Here is a 24,202-nt window from a genome sequence, read left to right on the forward strand (position 1 = left end):
ACACTACAATTTTATCATTAAAATCAGATGCACACAGACCAAAAATATTAATTAAATTCAAGTGATAGGAATAATTGAAATGTCTATCAATAGATAAATGAATAAACAAAATGTCTCATAGCCATACAATGGAATACTATTCAACCTTAAAGCAGAATGAAATATTACTGATTTGGGCTACAATGTGGATGAATCTTGAAAATATTACGCTAAGTGAAAGAAAACAGACACAAAAGACCACATATTATATGAGTCCAATTATTTGAAACATCCAGAACAACCAAATCTATAAAAATAGATAAGTGGTTGTAAAGAGCTGGGGGAGGGGAGAATGGGGAGTGACTCCTAATGCTGGCAGGGTTTCTTTGGGGTGGGGGTGGGTCTGAAAACATTATGGAATTAGATAGTGGTGAATGTTGCACAACTTTGTGAATATATTAAAATCTACTGAATTGTACTCTTTAAAAGGGCAAATTTTATTGGAAATGAATTATATGTCAATGAAAACTTTTCAAAATATTTAATTCCAGTGATTGGTAAACCCCTAAAAAAGCTGGAAGTCTTATAAGAATGGAGGCTGTGCTACAGGTAACACTGTAAACCATCAAAGGCTCCTGCACACAGCAGACATTCAAAAAAATTTTTTGAGATTAAATAAAAGAGTGCTAATTTCCTACTAGTTAATAGCCTCTAGGTACAACCCCCTTCTATGTCACAACTCTAATGCATATTCCAATTTCTCCTCTCAGGTAAAAGCCCTTAGGAAAAAATGCCTAAATGTCATGATGTATATATAGGTCAGAAAATTCTATATAATTCAGAACTGACACATAACAAAGTACCTGAAAATGCAATTTAAAGAACCCTAAAATATATAATTTCTATGCCTCAAATAACAAACATAAAAACAAACAAACCCCTTTGTTCTTTTGTACTTTCAAAGTAAGTTAAGATAGGGTCCATTTATGAAACAGCTATGTTGTAAGTGTCTTACATTTGCAGGTACGGAAACTTCATCTTAAAAAACAAACCTACTCAGATGCTCATGCCCTGGAATCAATTTTTCATGAATGAATAAAAGAAAAAATGTATACTGAGAAATGTTGGTCATAGATAGGATAAGGTTCAGGGTGTGCTAAGGATCCCACAGGAAGTGGCAGAATAGGGACAGGAAAAGTAATGTTCCATTTTGGCCAAGAATGCTTCTCTATTAACATCAGAAATGGTAAAGTGAAACATACAAAAGAAAAGCCCCCCACCCCCACCCCGGGAACATTCTGAATTGCATGCACTACATAAAACATTTTCTCTCAAAGGTATAAAAGATTTGACAACTGAGGGACATACAACCCTCAACGATATCTGATAACATCAAAACCAATCATTTTTAACTGATACAGTAACAGACAAATATCCACTATATGAGCTCAGTATTAAGATCAAGTTCAGATCTTACAAAAAAATTCTACACTTGTCATATTTTTAGGACAGGCAAAGCAAAACTTAATTAGCCCAACTGACACTATTTTTGGTAATTGATATAATCATCATAAGCATCCCACCTGGCATCTGTTTAGGTGGTCAGTAAATGTTAACTCCATTTGATTACGTCATGTTCACAATATGCCTAGTCTCAGGGATTAGAAAATCTTCCCTTCAGGACATACATTCATTCGATTACCATTTATGGCAAATTCCTTCTCAGAATCCTTCAAAACCGAACTTGTTCCAGGCTCAAGTCCACACTCCTCAGCCTGGCTTTCAGGATTCTGGCTGAACTACTTCCATCCAGGCTCAGAGGGGGTGAAAGCAAAGCCTTCAGGGGCAAGGCAAGTAATGAATGAATCAGGCACCTCAGCCATGGGGTTAAGGGGCACAAGGGGGTGTGACTACACCATGGAGACGCCATTTGGCTCCAGCTACTTGTCATACACACCAGGAGTGTGGACTCAGGACTTAGGTGTAATCTTCCAGTTTTTAAGTGTGGAAAATATAAAGCATGGGGTCAGCAAACTAAATCTACCCACGAATCACCAGCAGACAGCAGATCAGCATCCTCACCTCTAAACAGAGAAAAATGATGTGACGAAAGGCCACTGACTGCTCCAAGCTTCCCATATGATGAGGGACAGTCTGCAGGTCACCTGCTCTCTGAGACGTGCTAGGCTTCCAGCCACATTCCCACAAGAATGCATTCCCTCAGCTCTTCAACTTGCCAAATCTGTCAGGGGCAGCTCAGGTAGCTTCTTCCTTGAAAGCCTTCCTTCACTTTTTTAGGCCTTGGGAGTCACTGGGCACATAAGCATGATTGTGTTTTAACTGTATTGATAACACTTTACTACTTGATGAATGCATAGGTCATGAATGGAGCAGAGGAGTCTGAGAAAAGGCTCCAGGTAAGATGAACCACACCTCCAAGATCAGGGCTAGGTACCAACAAGGCAGCTCCAAGACAAGAAAAGGCAATGGGTCCATCCTGCAAGAGCTAGGAAGAAATTTCAGGACTTACCTCATCCCTGGTTGTCAGGAGCCCTGGGGCCATATTCTTGGTCTGCTGAGTGCTCTTCCTAGACAAGAGTCAAGTTGCAGAGGCAGAGCTGGGGAAAGAGAAGAGAAGTGAGGGGGTGCTTGGGAGAAGTACCCTTCTATCCAGCCTCCAAGTTCAGCATAGGCAAGAAGGAGGTAAGGAAGGCAGGTTGCAGAGGGCATCAGAGCCATCCATTCTTAACCAGTGTCCTGTAAGTAAGGCTCCCAGAGCTGGGCCAGCAACAGGTTTAGTCCCAATCTCCAGCTGGGAAATGAAGTCCACAGCCCCAGCAGCTGGATGAGACTCTATTAAGTCACTGTGTGGACTCTATTAAGAGGAAAGGGCCTCATAGTGCCCACAGATAAGCATTCACATTGAGAAATAAAGTGACCTATCATAGTGAAAATAGAAGCTCCCCATCCACATCAGCCCTGAGGCCAAAGGACAAGGCCTAGGAAATTCAAAACAGAAAGACCACTACAGCTCAGGACAGAATGTAGATTTGGGGGACAGGGAGACTTGAAGCACGGAAGAAGCCATAACCTGGCTGTACCTTCCCCTTCACATATATACCTAAGATTTGAAATGTGACTTGAAATTTAAGAATGGGCGGTCATAAAATACCTTAGGTCTTCAACAAGTCAATTTCATGACAAATTTTTTTTTTTTTTTTTTTTTTTTTGCGGTATGCAGGCCTCTCACTGTTGTGGCCTCTCTCGTTGCGGAGCACAGGCTCCGGACACGCAGGCTCAGTGGCCATGGCCCACGGGCCCAGCCGCTCCGCGGCATGTGGGATCTTCCCAGACCGGGGCACGAACCCGTGTCCCCTGCATCGGCAGGCGGACTCTCAACCACTGCACCACCAGGGAAGCCCCCATGACAAAATTTTTAAGAGGAGAGATTGTCCTTAATGCAAATCCACTTAAGAGATAAACCATTCTTCAGATGTCATCTATTAGCCTTGACTGACTAGTCTGCACAAATGAACTGAAGAACATTCTGGGGACTATGAAGGCCAATTCAAATGAACTGGGTATTAGATGATGTTAGATAATTATTGTGAATATTGTTAGGTAGGATCATGATATTCTGGATATAGAGAAAAACAAGTCACAATTAGAAATGATGCTGAAGTACTGAGGGCGAACTGACATAATTTGTAATTTTTAAAAAATATGAAGGTTTCAACAAGTTAATAGCATAAAAAGAGGGAGGTCTTATGGAATAAAAGGAAGACTTAAGTGACACAGCAATCAAATACAATGTGTGAACCTTGTTATATGAACACTGATAAGATATTAGATGACATTAAAGAATCAGTATTAATTTTGTTAGGATTAGGCTAAAAATGGGCTGTGCTGATACTCTCTGCAAATAATTGTGGCTATATAATAAAAAGTGCAAAATCTACAACTAACATCGTATTTAATGCTGAGAAACTAGATGCTATCCACTAAGATCAAAAACAAGGCAAGAATGTCACCTTTCACCACTCCTATTCAACACCATGCTGGAATTCCAAGCTAATGTAAGACGATAAGAAAGGGAAATAAAAGGTATACTGATTGGGAAGGAAGAAATAAAACTGTCTTTGTCCGCAGATGACCTGATTGTCTATGCAGAAAATCCCAAAGAATCAACAAGAAATTTCGAGAGCAAGTGATATATCAAAGCTGCAGGATACAAGGTAAAAATCAGCTGCTTTCCTATACCAGCCATGAACAGATGGATTTTGAAATCAACAACATTAGCAACCAGAAAAATGAAATACTTAGGTATAAATCTTTTTAAATTTTTCATATAAGATCTATATGAGGAAAACTACAAAACTCTGCTGAAAAAAAATCAAAGATCTAATAAAATGGATAGTCCATATTATGGATAGGGAGACCTGATATTGTTAAGATGTCAGTTCTTCCCAACTTGATCTATACATTCAATCCATTAAAATCCCAGCAAGTTACTTTGAAGATATCAACAAGCTGGTTCTAAAGTTTATACAGAAAGGCAAGGGCCCAGAAGAGCCAACACAATACTGAAGAACAACAAAGTCAGAAGACTGACGTGACCAGATTTTGCAACTTACTATAAAGCTACAGGAATTAAGAAAGTGTGGTATTGGCAAAAAATAAATTTAAAAAATAGACAAATGGATCAATGGAACAGAATAGAGAGCATAGAAATATACTCACATAAATAAAGTCAACTGAGCAAGGAAAATTTAATGGAGAAAGGACTATCTTTTCAATAAATGGCAGTACTGGAACAATTGAACATCCACATACACAGACCTTATACCTTCCACAAAAATTAACTCAAAATGGATAGTAGGGACTTCCCTCGTGGAGCAGTGGTTAAGAATCCTCCTGCCAATGCAGGAGACACAGGTTTGAGCCCTGGTCTAGGAAGATCCCACATGCTGCGGAGCAACTAAGCCCGTGCACCACAACTACTGAGTCTGCGCTCCAGAGCCCGCAAGCCACAACTACTGAGCCTGCGTGCCACAACTACTGAAGCCTGTGTGCCTAGAGCCTGTGCTCCAGAACAAGAGAAGCCACTACCATAAGAAGCCTGCATACTGCAACGAAGACCCAACACAGCCATTAATTAATTAATTAATTGATTGATTTTTTAAAAATGGATAGCAGAGCTAAAGGTAAAATATGAAACTATAAAACTCCTAGAAAATAACATGGGAGAAAATTTAGGTGACCAGGGACTTGGCAGTGTCTCTTCAGATATAACACCAAAAATACAACCAATGAAAGAAAAATATTGATAAGGTGGATTCTGTTAGGATTAAAAGACTTCTGTTCCGCAAAAGATACTGGCAAGAAAATAAAAAGTCAAGTCATAGACTGGAAAAAATACATGAAGGAAAAAAATGACAGAGTGGAAAAGAAAACAATCATAATCACAGTTAAAAAAAACTTGATACACCTCTCAGTAAATGAAAAAGCAAACTAACAGTAAAGAAGAAAAACAGAAGGTTTAAAAAATACTATCAGGCAGTATTGATCAAATTGACATTTATAGAATGCTAAACCCTGCAAGTGTAAAAGGGGCACAAAGAATATTAACCAAGGAAAATGAAATTCCAAGGCATATAAAACAAGTCACCAATTTCAAAGGACTGAAACTTAAAAAGAGTATGTTCTTTGCCCAAGATGGAATTAAAGTAGGAATCAGTAAAGCAACGCTGGTCTAAAGGAGATACGGATGAAAGAAAAAATTCCATGGGACATTTAGAAATACTTTTAACTGAATGATTCTAATAAACACAACATATCGAAACATATGACAACTAACCAAATTTGTGATATAGATCTATTACAGGTGTATTGTGTCCCCTATGAAATTCATATGTGAATTCATAACCTCCAGTGCCTTAGAATGTGATTGTATTTTTAGATAGGTCTTCAAAGAGGTAATTAGGTTAAAATGGCATTATTAGGGTGGGCCCTAATCCAATATAACTGGTGTCCTTATAAGAGGAAATTTGAACACAGACAGGTCCAGAGGGAAGCCCATGTAAACAGGGAGAAGACAGCCAGCTACAAGCCAAAGAAGGGCCTCAGAAGAAACCAACACTGCCAACACCTTGATCTTTAACTTCTAGCCTCCAGAATTGAGAGAAAATCAATCTCTGTCGTTTAAGCCACCCAGTCTGTGGTGCATTATTATGGCAATTCTAGCAATAAACACAGCAGCTAAGGCAGTTCTTAAAGGGAAACTTATAGCTTTAAATGAATACACCAGAAAAGTTTTAATTTAAAGAAACAACTCCAGCTCCCACCTTAAGACGCTAGGAAATGAAAAGGAAAAAAAAATAGAAAATAATAAAGAGGAAAAAATATCAATGAAATATAAATGAAACTCCAAAGAAAATTAAAAAGCCAAAGGTTGATTATTTGCAAATATTAAAATTGCTAAACCCCAGGCCTGAAACTATAAAACTCCTAGAAGGAAACATAAGGGAGAAGCTTCATGACATTGGAATAGGCAATAATTTCTTGGATATAACACGAAAAGCACAAGCAACAAAAGCAAAAATAAACAAATGAGACTACATTAAACTTAAAAACTTCTGTGCAGCAAGGGGAACAAACAACAAAGTGAAAAGGCAATTTATGGAATGAGAGAAAATCGATGCAAACCATGTATCAGATAAAGGGTTAATATCCCGAATATATAAAGAACTCCAGCTCACTAACAAAAAACATATATCCAGATTAAAAAGTGGACTAAGGACTTAAATAAACAGCATATGGCCAACAGCATATGAAAAGACACTAAGCATTACAAATTATCAGGGAAATACAAATCAATACCACAATGAGATAGCACCTCTACCCATTAAAATGGCCATTATTTAAAAACACAACACACACACACAGACAAAATAACAAGTTTTGGCAAGGATGTGGAGAAACTGAAACCCTAGTGCACTGTATAGACACTGTGGAAAACACTATGAAGGTTCTTTGACTTGAATGGAATTGAATAAGAAATCAGTAACAATAAATTATCTAAAAAAATCCCAAATAGCTGGAAATTAATTAGAGATTGGGCAGAAAAAAACTGGACTATCAAACATAGAAAACTCTCTTGATGATTTCCATTCTAAAGGAGAACACAGAGATGAAGTAATAACTGAAGGAGGAAATGATAAGCCTTCTCTGCTCAAAACCCTGCAGTGGGTCCCAATGACCACACAAAAAGGTCCACACCTATTATCTTGGCACCCACGGTCTACCCCAATAATAGCCTAACCCTCTTTTCTACTTGAGTTTCCATCAGTCCTCCTACAAACCTTTCCAGGCAGAAAGGACAAACCCTCATATCCTCACAGTTGGGTGCCAATCAGTGACCCATGAGGAGCAGACAAGGTGCCCGTCCCTCAAAGCACCATCTCAAAACCAGTGGGACAAACAGGATATACCATGCAAGCCCTGGAGTCCTCATGTATAAGGTGCTCTGGGGCTAAAGGGAACAATAGGAGTAATTCTGCCAGAGAACATTCAGAAATCTTTGCACTGGAGAAACATCTGAGCTACTTAGATAACAAGAGTGAATTTGTGAAGCATAAAGGCATGAAGGAAGAGATTGGTTCAAGATGGCAGAGTAGAAGGACATGCTCTTGCTCCCTCTTGTGAGAGCACTGGAATCACAACTAACTGCTGAACAATCATTGACAGGAAGACACTGGGACTCACCAAAAAAGATACCCCACATCCAAAGACAAGGAGAAGCCACAATGAGACGGTAGGAGAGGCGCAATCACAAAAAAATCAAATCCCATAACTGCTGGGTGGGTAACTCACAAACTGGAGAACACTTATGCCACAGAAGTCCACCCACTGGAGTGAAGGTTCTGAGCCCCAAGTCAGGTTTCCCAAGCTGGGGGTCCAGCAACAGGAGGAGGAATTCCTAGAGAATCAGACTTTGAAGGCTAGCGGGATTTGATTGCAGGACTTCGACAAGGCTGGGGGAAACAGAAACTCCACTCTTACAGGGCACACACAAAGCAGTGTGCTCATTGGGACCCAGGGGAAGGAGCAGTGACCCCATAGGAGAATGAACCAGACCTACCTGCTAGTGTTAGAGGGCCTCCTGCAGAGGCAGGCAGTGGCTGTGTCTCACCATGAGGACAAGGACACTGGCAGCAGAAGTTCTCGGAAGTACTGCTTGGCATGAGCCCTCCCAGAGTCCGCCATTAGCCCCACCAAAGAGCCCAGGTAGGCTCCAGTGTTGGGTTGACTCAGGCCAAACAACCAACAGGGAGGGAACCCAGACCCACCCATCAGCAGACAAGTGGATTAAAGTTTTACTGAGCTCTACCCACCAGAGCAACAGCCAGCTCTACCCACCACCAGTCCCTCCCATCAGGAAACCTTCACAAGCCTCTTAGATAGCCTCATCCACCAGAGGGCAGACAGCAGAAGCAAGAAGAACTACAATCCTGCAGCCTGTGGAACAAAAACCATATTCACAGAAAGACAGACAAGATGAAAAGGCAGAGGGCTATGTACCAGATGAAGGAACAAGATAAAACCCCAGAAAAACAACTGAATGAAGTGGAGATAGGCAACCATCCAGAAAAAGAATTCAGAATAATGAGAGTGAAGATTTAATTAATATTTATAGGACATTCCATCCAAAAACTGCAGATTACACTTTCTTCTCAAGTGCACACGAAACATTCTCCAGGACAGATCACATCTTGGGTCACAAATCACACCTCAGTAAATTTAAGAAAACTGAAATCATATCAAGTATCTTTTCTGACCACAACACTATGAGATTAGAAATCAGTTACAGGGAAAAAAACGTAAAAAACACAAATACATGGAGGCTAAACAATACGTTACAAAATAACCAAGAGATCACTGAAGAAATCAAAGAGGAAATCAAAAAATACCTATAGACAAATGACAATGAAAACACGACGATCCAAAACCTATGGGATGTAGCAAAAGCAGTTCTAACAGGTAAGTTTTTAGTGATACAAGCCTACCTCAAGAAACAAGAAAAATCTCAACAAACGTTCTAAACTTACACCTAAAGGAACTAGAGAAAGAACAAACAAAACCCAAAGTTAGTAGAAGGGAAGAAATCATAAAGGTCAGAGCAGAAATAAATAGAAACAAAGAAAACAATAGCAAAGATCAATAAAACTAAAAGCTGGTTCTTTGAGAAGAGAAACAAAATTGATAAACCATTGGCCAGACTCTTCAAGAAAAAGAGGGAGAGGACTCAAATCAATAAAATTAGAAAAGAAAAAGGAGAAGTTACAACAGATACCACAGAAATACAAAGCATCCTAAGAGACTACTACAAGCAACTCTCTGCCAGTGAAATAGACAACCCGGAAGAAATGGACAAATTCTTAAAAAAGCACAACCTTCCAAGACTGAACCAGGAAGAATTAGAAAATATGAACAGACCAATCACAAGTAATGAAATTGAAACTGTCATTAAAAATCTTCCAACAAACAAAATGCAGGACCAGATGGCTTCACAGGTGAATTCTATCAAACATTTAGAGAAGAGCTAACACCCATCCTTCTCAAACTCTTCCAAAAAAATTGCAGAGGAAGGAACATTCCCAAACTCATCCTATGAGGCCACCATCACCGTGACACCAAAAAGAGACAAAGACACTACAAAAAAAGAAAATTACAGACCAATATCACTGATGAATATAGATGCAAAAATCCTCAACAAAATACTAGCAAACAGAATCCAACAACACATTAAAAGGATCATACACCATGATCAAGTGGGATTTATCCCAGGGATGCAAGGATTCTTCAATATATGCAAATCAATCAATGTGATATACCATATTAACAAATTGAAGAAGAAACACCGTATGATTATCTCAATAGATTCAGAAAAAGCTTATGACAAAATTCAACACCCATTTATGATAAAAACTCTCCAGAAAGTGGGCATAGAGGGAACCTACCTCAACATAATAAAGCCCATATATGACAAACCCACAGCAAACACCATTCTCAATGGTGAAAAACTGAAAGCATTTCTTCTAATATCAGGAACAAGACAAGGATGTCCACTGTCACCACTATTATTCAACATAGTTTTGGAAGTCCTAGCCATGGCAATCAGAGAAGAAAAGGAAATAAAAGGAATACAAATTGGAAAAGAAGGAGTAAAACTGTCACTGTTTGCAGATGACATGATACTATACATAGAGAATCCTCAAGATGCTACCAGAAAACTACTAGAGCTAATCAATGAATTTGGTAAAGTTGCAGGATACAAAATTAATGCACAGAAATCTCTTGCATTCCTATACACTAATGATGAAAAATCTTAAAGAGAAATTAAGGAAACACTCTCATTTGCCACTGCAACAAAAAGAATAAAATACCTAGGAATAAACCTACCTAGGGAGACAAAAGACCTGTATGCAGAAAACTATAAGACACTGATGAAAGAAAATAAAGACGATACAAACACATGGAGAGATATACCATGTTCTTGGATTGGAAGAATCAATATTGTGAAAATGACTCTACTACCCAAAGCAATCTACAGAATCAATGCAATCCCTATCAAATTACCAATGGCATTTTTTACAGAACTGGAACAAAAAATATTAAAATTTGTATGGAGACACAAAAGACCCCGAATAGCCAAAGCAGTCTTGAGGGAAATAAAACAGAACTGGAGGAATCAGACTCCCTGACTTCAGACTATACTACAAAGCTACAGTCATCAAGACAATATGGTACTGGCACAAAAACAGAAATACAGATCAATGGAACAGGATAGAAAGCCCAGAGATAAACTTATGCACCTATGGCCAACTGATCTATGAAAAAGGAGGCAAGGATATACAATGGAGAAAAGACAGTCTCTTCAATAAGTGGTGCTGGGAAAACTGGACAGCTACATGTAAAAGAATGAAATTAGGACACTCCCTAACACCATACACAAAAATAAACTCAAAATGGATTAAAGACCTAAATGTAAGACCGGACACTATAAAACTCTTAGAGGAAAACATAGGAAGAACACTCTTTGACATAAATCACAGCAAGATATTTTTTGATCCACCTCCTAGAGTAATGGAAATAAAAACAAAAATAAACAAATGGGACCTAATGAAACTTAAAAGCTTTTTCAAAGCAAAAGAAACTACAAACAAGATGAAAAGACAACCCTCAGAATGGGAAAAAGTATTTGCAAATGAATCAACGGACAAAGGATTAATCTCCAAAACATATAAACAGCTCATGCAGCTCAATATTAAAAAAACAAATAACCCAATCCAAAAATGGGCAGAAGACCTAAATAGACATTTCTCCAAGGAAGACATACAGATGGCCAAGAAGCACATGAAAAGCTGCTCAACATCACTTATTAGAGAAATGCAAATCAAAACTATAGTGAGGTATCACCTCACACCAGTTAGAATGGGCATCATCAGAAAATCTACAAATAGCAAATGCTGGAGAGGGTGTGGAGAAAAGGGAGCCCTCCTGCACTGTTGGCGGGAATGTAAACTGATACAGCCACTATGGAGAACAGTATGGAGCTTCCTTAAAAAACTAAAAATAGAATTACCATATGACCCAGCAATCTCACTACTGGGCATATACCCAGAGAAAACCATAATTCAAAAAGACACACGCACCACAATGTTCATTGCAGCACTATTTACGATAGCCAGGTCATGGAAGCAACCTAAATGCCCATCGACAGACGAATGGATAAAGAATATGCAGTACATATATACAATGGAATATTACTCAGCCATAAAAAGGAATGAAATTGGGTCATTTGTAGAGACGTGGATGGATCTAGAGACTGTCATACAGAGTGAAGTAAGTCAGAAAGAGAAAAACAAATATCGTATAGTAACACATATATGTGGAACCTAGAAAAATGGTACAGATGAACCAGTTAGCAGGGCAGAAATTGAGACACAGATGTAGAGAACAAACGTATGGACACCAAGGGGGGAAAGTGGTGGGGGTGGGGGTGGTAGTGGTATGAATTGGGAGATTGGGATTGACATATATACACTAATATGTTTAAAATTGATAACTACTAAGAACCTGTTATATAAAAAAATAAATAAAATAAAATTCAAAAATAAAGGCATGAAGGAATACAACTGCATGGAATAGAATATATTCCCATATGACTGTAAGACAGAGTCCAATCAGTGTGAAGAGTAAAGGATAATTCTGGAAAGGTGGGTTGGGGGGGCAATTCAGAATTGATAATCATCACCACAACTCACTTTTCCCTGAGCACTCACTGTGCGCCAGGCACCCTAACCACTTCAGAAGCACAGGCGCACTTCCACCTCACAACAACCCTGACATTGCTATCAACCCCATTTTACAGATAAGGAAAAAGGAGGCACATAGAACAGAAGCAATATCCAAGGTCACAGAGTCAATAGGTGGTGGAGGCTAAGAGTCCAGCTTCAGAGCCCAAAGGGCGGGTCCTTTTTTAACAGACAAACTAGAACATGGGGAAAGACAAATTATGCTGAGCTAACACAAAGGTGAGGGGAGAGGAGAAAGGGAAGAATTGACAGGATTTAACAGCTCATCAGATTAGTGAGAAAATCTGTGAAACACAAGGAGGCAAGAAGAACGCTGAGGTCAAGGAGCAAGTGCCCAGAGGTGGACTCCTGCTATTAACAAAGATCAGCAAGGCAAGAGTGGGTATAAAGAAAGGGGAAGGGGGGATTCAGAAGACAGAATTCCAGATATTTCCCTGTTCATGCCTCTTAACTGGGTTAAGAGAGTAGGATTTAAACTGTAGAAAGGCATTTTGAGACAAATGGGGTAAATGAACACAGGCTGAATATTAGATGACATTAAGGAATTATGGTTAATTTTGTTGGGTGTGCCATTTGGTATAAAGGTTATTTTCTATAAAGTCCTTATTCAAAAACGATGCACACTGAAGTAGTTACAGGTAAAATACCTGGGATTTGCTGCAAAATACTACAACAGAGAAAACTAAAAGAAAGAGAAGAGCAGAATGTTAACAACTGCTGAAGCTGAGTGAGAGGTACAAAGATGCTCTATCAGTATTCTCACTACTTTTGGCTGCATTTGTAAAATTTTCATAATAAACTTTAAGTGTGATAACTCCATCTCCTTCTATACCCCCAAAAAAGGAAAGGAGAAAAAACTTTATGGGGGTGGGGGTAGGGGTGGGTGGTATGTGGACTTCAAACACTGGTCTGATTCCAGCCTTCTGCTGGTGTCATTAATGTCACCATTACTGTTAGGGGCTGAGACCAATGATCAGGAGAAAATGAACATATATTTTATCTTTATCAGCATTAGATGTATGAGACAAATGTGAAAAATAGAGCAGCTCCTTTTAAATTTTCATTAAAACTTTGAAAGTTTTAATAGCTCCAAAGTAAAAGTTACTTAATCCTCTACTACACCATTTCCCTCTCTAGAAAATGAGAATTCAACTACCTAATGTGCAAGGTGACTGAGAAAATAAAATATGGCAGTGAATAGAAAGCACACTGCCAACACAGGTCTACTGCTAACAAAACAGTACTTTTCACCATCGTTGTTTTGGCAGCACTCTAAGGCCCTGAGAATACAACAGTGTGAATGTATATGGAGAGAAACAATGCAGGACAATGCAGGAGCAACTCCGGAGAAGATAGAAAGCCCTGAATGAGGGCACAGGAATGTGCCCCTTCAAGAACAAGCCTGGCTTCCTGGGAGACCACCTGCAGCTGTGCCGCAAAGGGATTATGACTTTGGCATAGGATATCAAGGACACACCCTCCATTATGACCAAAGACAAGAACACAACAAGGAAGTGGTACCCATCTGAGGCAGGGCTGCCAGGCCCCTAGGAGTTCCCTCCTCCCTAACGGGCAGTCCCCTCTGGATGTGAGGGAGCAGAGTGCTCCAGGGCAAACCTGGTACAACATAAGTGGTTCTGGCCTCAGGATTCTCTCCCAGCACAGAGAGCAGGCTGGAAACCCCCAAGCCTGCAGATGGCTTCACTAAAGTAAGGTATCAGAACCAGGTATGGAAGGGAAGGACAATACGCGGGACAGAATCAGGGTATGGGTTTTAGAATAAGCCTTCTCTCATGTCATGCGGATGTCCAGCATGACATTAATCTTCTATGTGCCTATGGGGGTTATTGAACCCTATTGAAATGAACGTCATATTAGCATGTACCAGACACCCGTTTTCCCCTTTCCACACTCCCAACAGCCCCAGGAGGTTCAGTACCTTGCTTAAAGTGACTATGAGAAAGAGGCAGACCTGGATTTGAACTCTCTCTATGGAGGGCGGGGCTCCCACAGCAGGCCTGGGATAGGCCCCGAGGGAAAGGCAATGCCCAAAGAGATGCACACCTGAGGTTGCAGATTTGGAAGAGAAAGATAGGGCTCTCATTCGTAAGTGGTGAATCTGAGCGATGAATCCAGGAGACCTCACGGCTACTTCTGTGTATATTTACAACGTTTTCATAATGCAAAATTTAAAATAAAACTTAAGTCTGGACGTCTTACCACCCACTCCTCTCTTCCATCCCCAGTAATTCAGGGAGTCAGCCACCAGTCCCCTGGGGGTTGAGGAAAGTTCCCTGCCCCGTGGGCTGCACTCCACTTGCTCCACCCCAAGCTCCTGGAACAGCCCCAGCGCCGCAGGAGCCAGACAACTTCTGGAGTCGTAGATCTGGGCACAAGGACGCCCCACACAAACCCGGGGATGTCTGACTCCCACCAGGCCCTTCCAACTCCCCCAGGAGCCTGCGGGCCCCGATGCCGCTGACCCAAGTCGTCCTCCCCACCCCAATCAAGGCAAGTCTGGGTGTTTGCCCAGGCCAGTCCTTCCCCCAAAATCCGGGACATCGAGGCCAAGCGGCGCCTCCATCACCATGGTTGGCACCACCTAGCCGCGCTCCCCAATTAAGACCCAGGAAGGATGCCCGAGCCGCGCGCCCCAGCAGTGGAGACGTCTGCTCCGGGCGAGGGGTACTTATGTCCTCCAAATCACCTGCACCAGTCCAGACCCCTCCAGGACAGGACGCTGGCTCCCCAGCACCGCCGGACAGCACGAGACCCGAGACCCAGCCCACAACCCCTACTAGGCGGACTGCGTCCGACCCCGTCCGGAAAACAATCAAACCTCAAGGAACCCGCGGACAAGGCAGACCAACCCCGCCTGCCCTCGCCAAGGTTTCCCAACCCTCTATCCCCGGGACTCAGCGGCCATGGTCGGGCTTGCTCACCATGAGCTTTAAAAGATGGTCACAATGTCCAGAAATACAACAGCGCGAAGCGGAAGTGCGATACCCACAATACCTCTGGGAGGGACTACAATACCCAAAATGCTCAGAGGGCGCCGAAGCTCAAGATCGTACTCGCCAGATCACCGGTGGGCGCGGGACTACATTACCCACAATGCGCCGGGGGCGCGGGCACATTTCCCCACTGGACCCAGTTGTTGAGCTCCAGTACGCCTCCCTTCTGCTCCGCTGGAACCCGCGCTCAAGATACATAATTACAGCCACTTGGGCTCTGGGAGAAATTGTGGAAAATTAGATAAGTAAAGTCTAGTAAAGTGACTTTCAGGTGCATTAGAAGGGTGGTTCAGGTGAGCACTAAAATCTTTCCTTTTTAACTTGTGGGGTCCCCTTAGTTTTTAGTCACCTGGGTGTGTACTTGTTCTCCATACTGCAGATTCACCCTAGTGTTTTTATATTTAAATAACAGCGCGTAATGAATGAACTTCTAAAATATGCCAAAGGTCCTGGCATATTTTCTTTCTCTTTTTTTTTTTTTTTTTTTTTGCGGTACGCGGGCCTCTCACTGTTGTGGCCTCTCCCGTTGCGGAGCACAGGCTCCAGACGCACAGGCCCAGCGGCCATGGCTCACGGGCCCAGCCGCTCCGCGGCACGTGGGATCTTCCCGGAGCGGGGCACGAACCCGTGTCCCCTGCATTGGCAGGCGGACTCTCAACCACTGCGCCACCAGGGAAACCCTATTTTTCTTTTTCAAAGAGGAAAAATTCTGAAGTTTATTAAAAATAATAACAATCAGAAGAAAAAATGAGGAAAAACTAAGCATGAAGACATTTAAAGCTACAGTAACTAAAATTAAAATTATTTTACTAATACAAAAATCGCTGATTAGATGTAACAGAATAGGAAGCTTAGAAACATTTCAAAGTATTAATAAACAGGGCTTCCCTGGTGGTGCAGTGGTTAAGAATCTGTCTGCCAATGCAGGGGACACAGGTTCAAACCCTGGTCTGGGAAGATCCTACATGCCACAGAGCAACTAAACCTGTGTGCCACAACTACTGAACCTGTGCTCTAGGGCCCGTGTGCCACAACTACTGAGCCCACGTGCCACAGCTACTGAAGCCCGTGTGCCTAGAGCCCATTCTCCACCACAATGAGAAGCCCATGCACAGCAGAGTATCTCCCGCTTGCCACAACTAGAGAAAGCCTGCGTGCAGCAACGAAGACCCAACGCAGCCAAAATAAAAAATAATAATTTATATTAAAAACGTATTAATAAGCAGACATACTCTTTTTCTAGGAATTTGATGAAAGTGTTTTCAAATTACTTCCTATTTACTCAAAATGAAGTAATGAGAACCAGATTTAACCTCTTGCCTAAATCAACTTTAACAAAACAAAATATATGAAATGACAGGTTTGAAGACATCGGACATAAGACAATGAAGAGCAATGAACCCTGAGAAAGAGGTAAGAAACCAGATGAGACTTTGAACATCACTAGATGGAGAGAAATTTCAGGCCACAGGACAGAGAAGGGAAATCCAAGTGGAGGGTCCTCTTCCTCAAGTGTCAGTTGAGTGCCAACCAATGTGCACATGTGCAACCCCCCAAGAAAGAAACTGAAAAAGAGAGAAATACCGTGAGCTCACATAGGGCCAGGAATAGTGCCTGCTCCTGCCAGACAGTGGAAATCTTCATAATTCACATGGTGTGGAGTAAAGAATTCTCACAAGAATTTTGCCTCAATGACAGGGGCAAAATTAGGCCTAAATGCCTGATTGAGAGAATCTTTATGTTAAATTTAGGGGAGAAGTGTGTCAAATATGTTTCAGAAATCTTAAAAGTCACTTCCATTTTTATATGAATCGTGTATGCAGAAATATACATATTATATAAAAACATTTTGAACAAACTAGGTTCAAGATTTCCCATAAAATGAGCAGTAAATTTAATAAAATTCACTTAAAATAGCATTTGCATATATTTCAACACCACAAAGTAATTCTAATATATATCTGGATGACTATATTGATGATATTATCAAAAAATGGTGATAAATAATAAAACCCAGTTTGCTCTATTATTAGCATTTTAATATAAAACTATAATAATCAGTGTGACAGTAATGCAAGTCAGCTGAAAGGAACTAAAGGGAAAGTCAATACAATGGAAGGGAGAGAGGGAGGAAAATTGAGAAAGATGGAAAACTTCAGTTTGGAAAGTGAGAAAAAATAGTTATTTGGGGAAATTAAGCTAGCTCACAAAACAAATATAAAAAGAGAAATCAGAGACCTAACATGAAATATAAGTGATTTTGAAAACCATCTTGTGGTACGGAAGGTCTCTGCATGCATTACACTGAAGCAGAGACCATCAAGAAAAGAATGCCTCAAGAGAACAGTGTCAGGACAAGTATGCTCATGCTCATTGGTGGATCTCTCTCTCATCTGTCTGGGTTGAAATCCAGCTGAAGTGACTGAGTCTGCTATTGAGAGAGAAAAGGGACATTTCTATAAACATTATTGGTGGCTTAAGCTTTGAAACCACAGAAGAAAGCTTGAGGGACTACTATGAGCCATGGGGAAAACTTACAGACGCTGGTAATGAGAGATCCTGCAAGCAAAACTCAAAAGAGTATTTGGTTTTGTAACTTTTCCATCCATAGATAAGGTTGATGCTGCCATGGCTGCAAAATCTCTTTCAATTGATGGAAGAATGATTGAGCCAAAATGTGCCAGAGAGGAATCTGGACAACCTGGCACTCATGTAACTGAAAAGCTGTTTGTTGGTGGAACTAAAGAAGATACCAAAGAACATCAGCTTAGAGATTACTGCAAGGACTATGGAAAAGCTGATGTCATTTGAGATGATTACTGATAGTCAGTGTGGAAAGAAAGGAGGCATTGACAGTCTGGAAAGAAAAGAAGCATTGGGTTTATTACTTTTTTTTTTTGGCTGCGCTGTGCAGCACATGGGATCCCTCATCAGGGATTGAACCCACATCCCCCGCTTTGAAAGGGCAGAGCCTTAACCACTTGACCACAAGGGAAGTTCTGGGTTTACTACTTTTGATAACCATGATCATGTGGATTAAACTGTACTGCAGCAATACCATACCATTGGTGGTCAGAAGTAAGAAAGGCTTTATCTAGACAAGAAACACAGGAAGTCCAAAGTTCTAGGAGTGGCAGAGGAGACTTTGAGGGATTCGTGCAGAGGCAGTGAATTTTGGGACCAGGATCATGAGGCAAGTGTAGAGTAGGATCTGATGGATATGGAAGAGGACATGGATTTGGGGATAGCTATAATGGGTATGGAGGAAGATCTGGAGGTGGCAATTTTAGAGGTAGCACAGGTTATGAAGAAGGAAGATGAAGATATACTAGTGGAGAACCTGGATCTGGCAGCCGGAGGCGAGTAGTGGGGAGGCTACAGAGGTGATTATGACAACTATGCAGGAAAAATTTATGGAAGTAGAAATTAGAATGTTTTTAGAAATTATAATTAGCAACCTTATATCTATGGTCCAGTGAAGACTGGAAATTTTGGTGGCAGTAGGAACATAAGAGAAACTTACGGTGGAGGAAACTATGGTCCAAGAGGCAGTGGCACAGTAAGGGATATGAGGCAGGAACCAACACTCAACTTCTTCCCATTTGCCCTGGGCTTTACTGTGTAACTTGGAGAGGACAAGAGCCCAGAAGTAACAACAGGTTCAGGTTATCAAAATAAGAATGTTTAGAACACTTATTATCTCACACATGCATAAATATAGAATGATATGGTAGAAGACACTACAGCAGATACGGGGAGCTGTTTGTGGATGGACTGGATTATTTAATAGCATTACCTTACTATAAAGGAAGGACTGTAAAAAAATGCCTTTGAGATAGTTTCTTTTTGTTTCTTTTAAACATTTATGGGAGTATAATTGTTTTACAATGTTGGGTTAGTTTCTGGTGTATAAAAAAGTGAATCAGCTGTATGTGTGTGTATATATATATATATCCCCATATCCCCTCCCTCTTGCGCCTCCCTCCCACCCTCCCTATCCCACCCCTCTAGGGGATAACAAAGCACTAGGCTGGACTCCCTGTGCTGTGCAACAGCTTCCCACTAGCTAGCTGTTTTACATTTGGTAGTGTATCTATATCAGTGCTACTCTCTCATTTTGTCCCAGCGTACCCTTCCCACCCCGTGTCCTCAAGTCCATTATCTATGTCTGTGTTATTATTCTGGTTCTGGCTGTAAATTCATTCAAGCGATTTTTTTTTTCTGGACTCCATATATATGTGTTAGCATACAATATTTGTTTTTCTCTTTCTGGCATCCTTCACTCTGTATGACAGACTCTAGGTCCATCCACCTCTCACAAATAACTCAATTTCCTTTCTTTTTTATACCTGAGTAATATTCCATTGTGTATATGTGCCACATCTTCTTTATGCATTCATCTGTCGGTGGACACTTAGGTTGCTTCCATGTCCTGGCTATTCTAAATAGTGCTGCAATGAACATTGTGGTACATGTCTCTTTTTGAATTACAGTTTTCTCAGGGTATGTGCCCGGTAGTGGGATTGCTGGGTCATAGGGTAGTTCTGTTTTTAGCTTTTTTTTTCTTTAACATCTTTATTGGAGTATAATTGCTTTACAGTATTGTGTTAGTTTCTGCTTTATAACAAAGTGAATCAGTTATACATATACATATGTTCCCATATCTCTTACCTCTTGCGTCTCCCTCCCTCCACCCTCCCTATCCCACCCCTCTAGGTGGTCACAAAGCACCGAGCTAATCTCCCTGTGCTATGTGGCTGCTTCCCACTAGCTACCTATTTTACGTTTGATAGTGTATATATGTCCATGCCACTCTCTCGCTTTGTCACAGCTTACCCTTCCCCCTCCCCATATCCTCAAGTCCATTCTCTAGTAAGTCTGTGTCTTTATTCCTGTCTTACCCCTAGGTTCTTCATGACATTTTTTCCCCTAAATTCCATATATATGTGTTAGCATATGGTATTTGTCTTTCTCTTTCTGACATACTTCACTCTGTATGACACACTCTAGGTCCATCTACCTCATTACAAATAGCTCAATTTCGTTTCTTTTTATGGCTGAGTAATATTCCATTGTATATATGAGCCACATCTTCTTTATCCATTCATCCGATGATGGATACTTAGGTTGTTTCCATCTCCGGACAATTGTAAATAGACCTGCAATGTACATTTTGGTACATGACTATATTTGAATTATGGTTTTCTCAGGTTATATGCCCAGTAGTGGGATTGCTGGGTCATATGGTAGTTCTATTTGTAGTTTTTTAAGGAACCTCCATACTGTTCTGCATAGTGGCTGTACCAATTCACATTCCCACCAGCAGTGCAAGAGTGTTCCCTTTTCACCACACCCTCTCCAGCATTTATTGTTACTAGATTTTTTTGATGATGGCCATTCTGACTGGTGGGAGATGATATCTCATTGTACTTTTGATTTGCATTTCTCTAATGATTAATGATGTTGAGCATTCTTTCACGTGTTTGTTGGCAGTCTGTATATCTTCTTTGGAGAAATGTCTATTTAGGTCTTCTGCACAATTAAGGATTGGGTTCTTTATTTTTTTGTTATTGAGCTGCATGAGCTGCTTATAAAATATGGAAATTAATCCTCTGTCAGTAGCTTCATTTGCAAATATTTCTCCCATTCTGAGGGTTGTCTTTTGTTCTTTTTTATGGTTTCCTTTGCTGTGCAAAAGCTTTTAAGTTTCATTAGGTCCCATTTGTTTGTTTTTATTTCCGTTTCTCTAGGAGGTGGGTCAAAAAAGATCTTGCTGTGATTTATGTCACAGAGTGTTCTGCCTCTGTTTTCCTCTAAGAGTTTGATAGTTTCTGGCCTTACATTTAGGTCTTTAATCCATTTTGAGCTTATTTTTTGGTATGGTGTTAGGGAGTGATCTAATCTCATACTTTCACATGTACCTGTCCAGTTCTCCCAGCACCACTTATTGAAGAGGCTGTCCTTTTTCCACTGTACGTTCCTGCCTCCTTTATCAAAGATAAGATGACCATATGTGCATGGGTTTATCTCTGTGCTTTCTATACTGTTCCATTGATCTATCTTTCTGTTTCTCTGCGAGTACCATACTGTCTTGATTACTGTAGCTTTGTAGTATAGTCTGAAGTCAGGGAGCCTGATTCCTCCAGCTCCGTTTTTCATTCTCAAGATTGATTTGGTTATTTGGGGTCTTTGTGTTTCCATACAAATGGTGAACTTTTTTGTTCTAGTTCTGTGAAAAATGCCATTGGTAGTTTGATAGGGATTGCATTGAATCTGTAGATTGCTTTGGGTAGTAGAGTCGTTTTCACAATGTTGATTCTTCCAATCCAAGAACATGGTATATCTCTCCATCTATTTGTATCATCTTTAATTTCTTTCATCAGTGTCTTATAATTCTCTGCATACAGGTCTTTTGTCTCCTTAGGTAGGTTTATTCCTAGATATTTTATTCATTTTGTTGCAATGGTAAATGGGAATGTTTCCTTGATTTCACTTTCAGATTTTTCATCACTAGTGTATAGGAATGTCAGAGATTTCTGTGCATTAATTTTGTATCCTGCTACTTTACCAAATTCATTGATTAGCTCTAGTAGTTTTCTGGTGGCATCTTTAGGATTCTCTATGTATAGTATCATGTCATCTGCAAACAGTGACAGCTTTACTTCTTCTTTTCCGATTTGGATTCCTTTTATTTCCTTTTCTTCTCTGATTGCTGTGGCTAACAATTCCAAAACTGTGTTGAATAAGAGTGGTCAGAGTGGGCAACCTTGTCTTGTTCCTGATCTTAGTGGAAATGGTTTCAGTTTTTCACCATTGATGCCGATGTTGGCTGTGGGTTTGTCATATACGGCCTTTATTATGTTGAGGAAAATTGCCTCTAGCCCTACTTTCTGCAGGGTTTTTATCATAAATGGGTGTTGAATTTTGTCGAAAGCTTTCTCTGCATCTATTGAGATGATCATATGGTTTTTCTCCTTCAATTAGTTAATATGGTATATCACATTGATTGATTTATGTATATTGAAGAATCCTTGCATTCCTGGAATAAACCCCACTTGATCATGGTGTATGATCCTTTTACTCTGCTGTTGGATTCTGTTTGCTAGTATTTTGTTGAGGATTTTTGCATCTATGTTCATCAGTGATATTGGCCTGTACTTTTCTTTCTTTGTGACATCCTTGTCTGGTTTTGGTATCAAGGTGATGATGGCCTCGTAAAATGAGTTTGGGAGTGTTCCTCCCTCTGCTATATATTGGAAGAGTTTGAGAAGGATAGGTGTTAGCTCTTCTCTAAATGTTTGATAGAATTCGCCTGTGAAGCCATCTGGTCCTGGGCTTCTGTTTGTTGGACGATTTTTAATCACAGTTTCAATTTCAGTGCTTGTAATTGGTCTGTTCATATTTTCTATTTCTTCCTGATTCAGTCTTGGCAGTTTGTACATATCTAAGAATTTGTCCATTTCTTCCAGGTTGTCCATTTTATTGGCACAGAGTTGCTTGTAGTAATCTCTCATGATCTTTTGTATTTCTGCAGTGTCAGTTGTTACTTCTCCTTTTCCATTTCTAATTCTATTGATTTGAATCTTCTCCCTTTTTTTCTTGATGAGTCTGGCTAATGGTTTATCAATTTTGTTTATCTTCTCAAAGAACCAGCTTTTATTTTTATTGATTGGTGCTATTGTTTCCTTTATTTCTTTTTTGCTTATTTCTGATCTGTTCATTATTATTTCTTTCCTTCTGCCAACTTTGGGTTTTTTTTGTTTTTCTTTCTCTAATTGCTTTAGGTGCAAGGTTAGGTTGTTTTTTTCAGATGTTTCCTGTTTCTTAAGGTAGGATTGTATTGCTATAAACTTCCCTCTTAGAACTGCTTTTGCTGCATCCCATAGGTTTTGGCTCATCGTGTCTCCATTGTCATTTGTTTCTAGGTATTTTTTTATTTCCTCTTCGATTTCTTCACTGATCACTTGGTTATTAAGTAGTGTATTTTTTAGCTTCCATGTGTTTGTATTTTTTACAGATTTTTTCCTGTAATTGATATCTAGTCTCATAGTGTTGTGGTTGGAAAAGATACTTTATACCATTTCAATTTTCTTAAATTTACCAAGGCTTGATTTGTGACCCAAGATATGATCTATCCTGGAGAATGTTCCATGAGCACTTGAGAAAAATGTGTATTCTGTTGTTTTTGCATGGAATGTCCTATACATTTCAATTAAGTCCATCTTGTTTAATGTATCATTTGAAGCTTGTGTTTCCTTATTTACTTCCATTTTGGATGATCTGTCCATTGGTGAAAGTGGCTTGTTAATGTCCCATACTATGATTGTGTTACTCTAGATTTCCCCTTTTATGGTTGTTAGTATTTGCCTTATGTACTGAGTTGCTCATATGTTGGGTGCACAAATATTTACAATTGTTATATCTTCTTCTTGGATAGATCACTTGATCATTCTGTAGTGTCCTTCTTTGTTTTGTAATTGTCTTTATTTTAAAGTCTATTTTGTCTGAAATGAGAATTGCTACTCCTGGTTTCTTTTGATTTCCATTTGCATGGAATATCTTTTTCCATCCCCTCACTTTCAGTCTGTATGTCCCTAGGTCTGAAGTGGGTCTGTTGTAGACAGCATATATACGGGTCTTGTTTTTGTATCCATTCAGCCAATCTGTGTCTTTTTGTGGGAGCCTTTAATGCATTTACATTTAAGGTAGTTATCCATATGTATGTTCCTATTCCCATTTTCTAATTGTTTGGGGTTTATTATTGTAGGTCTTTTCCTTCTCTTTTGTTTCTTGCCTAGAGAAGTTCCTTTAGCAGTTTTTGTAAAGCTGGTT

At 40.1% G+C, this 24,202-nt stretch overlaps 1 protein-coding gene across 1 annotated transcript in view; it reads right to left on the reverse strand.

Moving 5' to 3' along the window:
- The window catches only part of LOC309824181 (zinc finger protein 169-like), a gene marked incomplete at its 3' end in the record, with an annotated part of 48,060 nt that extends 32,733 nt beyond the window's left edge, over positions 1–15,327 (reverse strand). The window contains exons 1-2 of the mRNA XM_082656909.1: positions 15,299–15,327; positions 2,510–2,597 (exon numbers count right to left, since the gene is read on the reverse strand). Of these exons, the coding sequence (XP_082513035.1) occupies positions 2,510–2,542 (33 nt within the window). The 5' untranslated portion in view covers positions 2,543–2,597; positions 15,299–15,327. The remainder of the gene's footprint in view (positions 1–2,509; positions 2,598–15,298) is intronic.
- Between the last annotated feature and the right edge of the window lie 8,875 nt (positions 15,328–24,202).

This window comes from Grampus griseus (assembly GCF_964374135.1).
Source record: "Grampus griseus genome assembly, chromosome: 6".
NCBI lineage: Eukaryota > Metazoa > Chordata > Mammalia > Artiodactyla > Delphinidae > Grampus > Grampus griseus.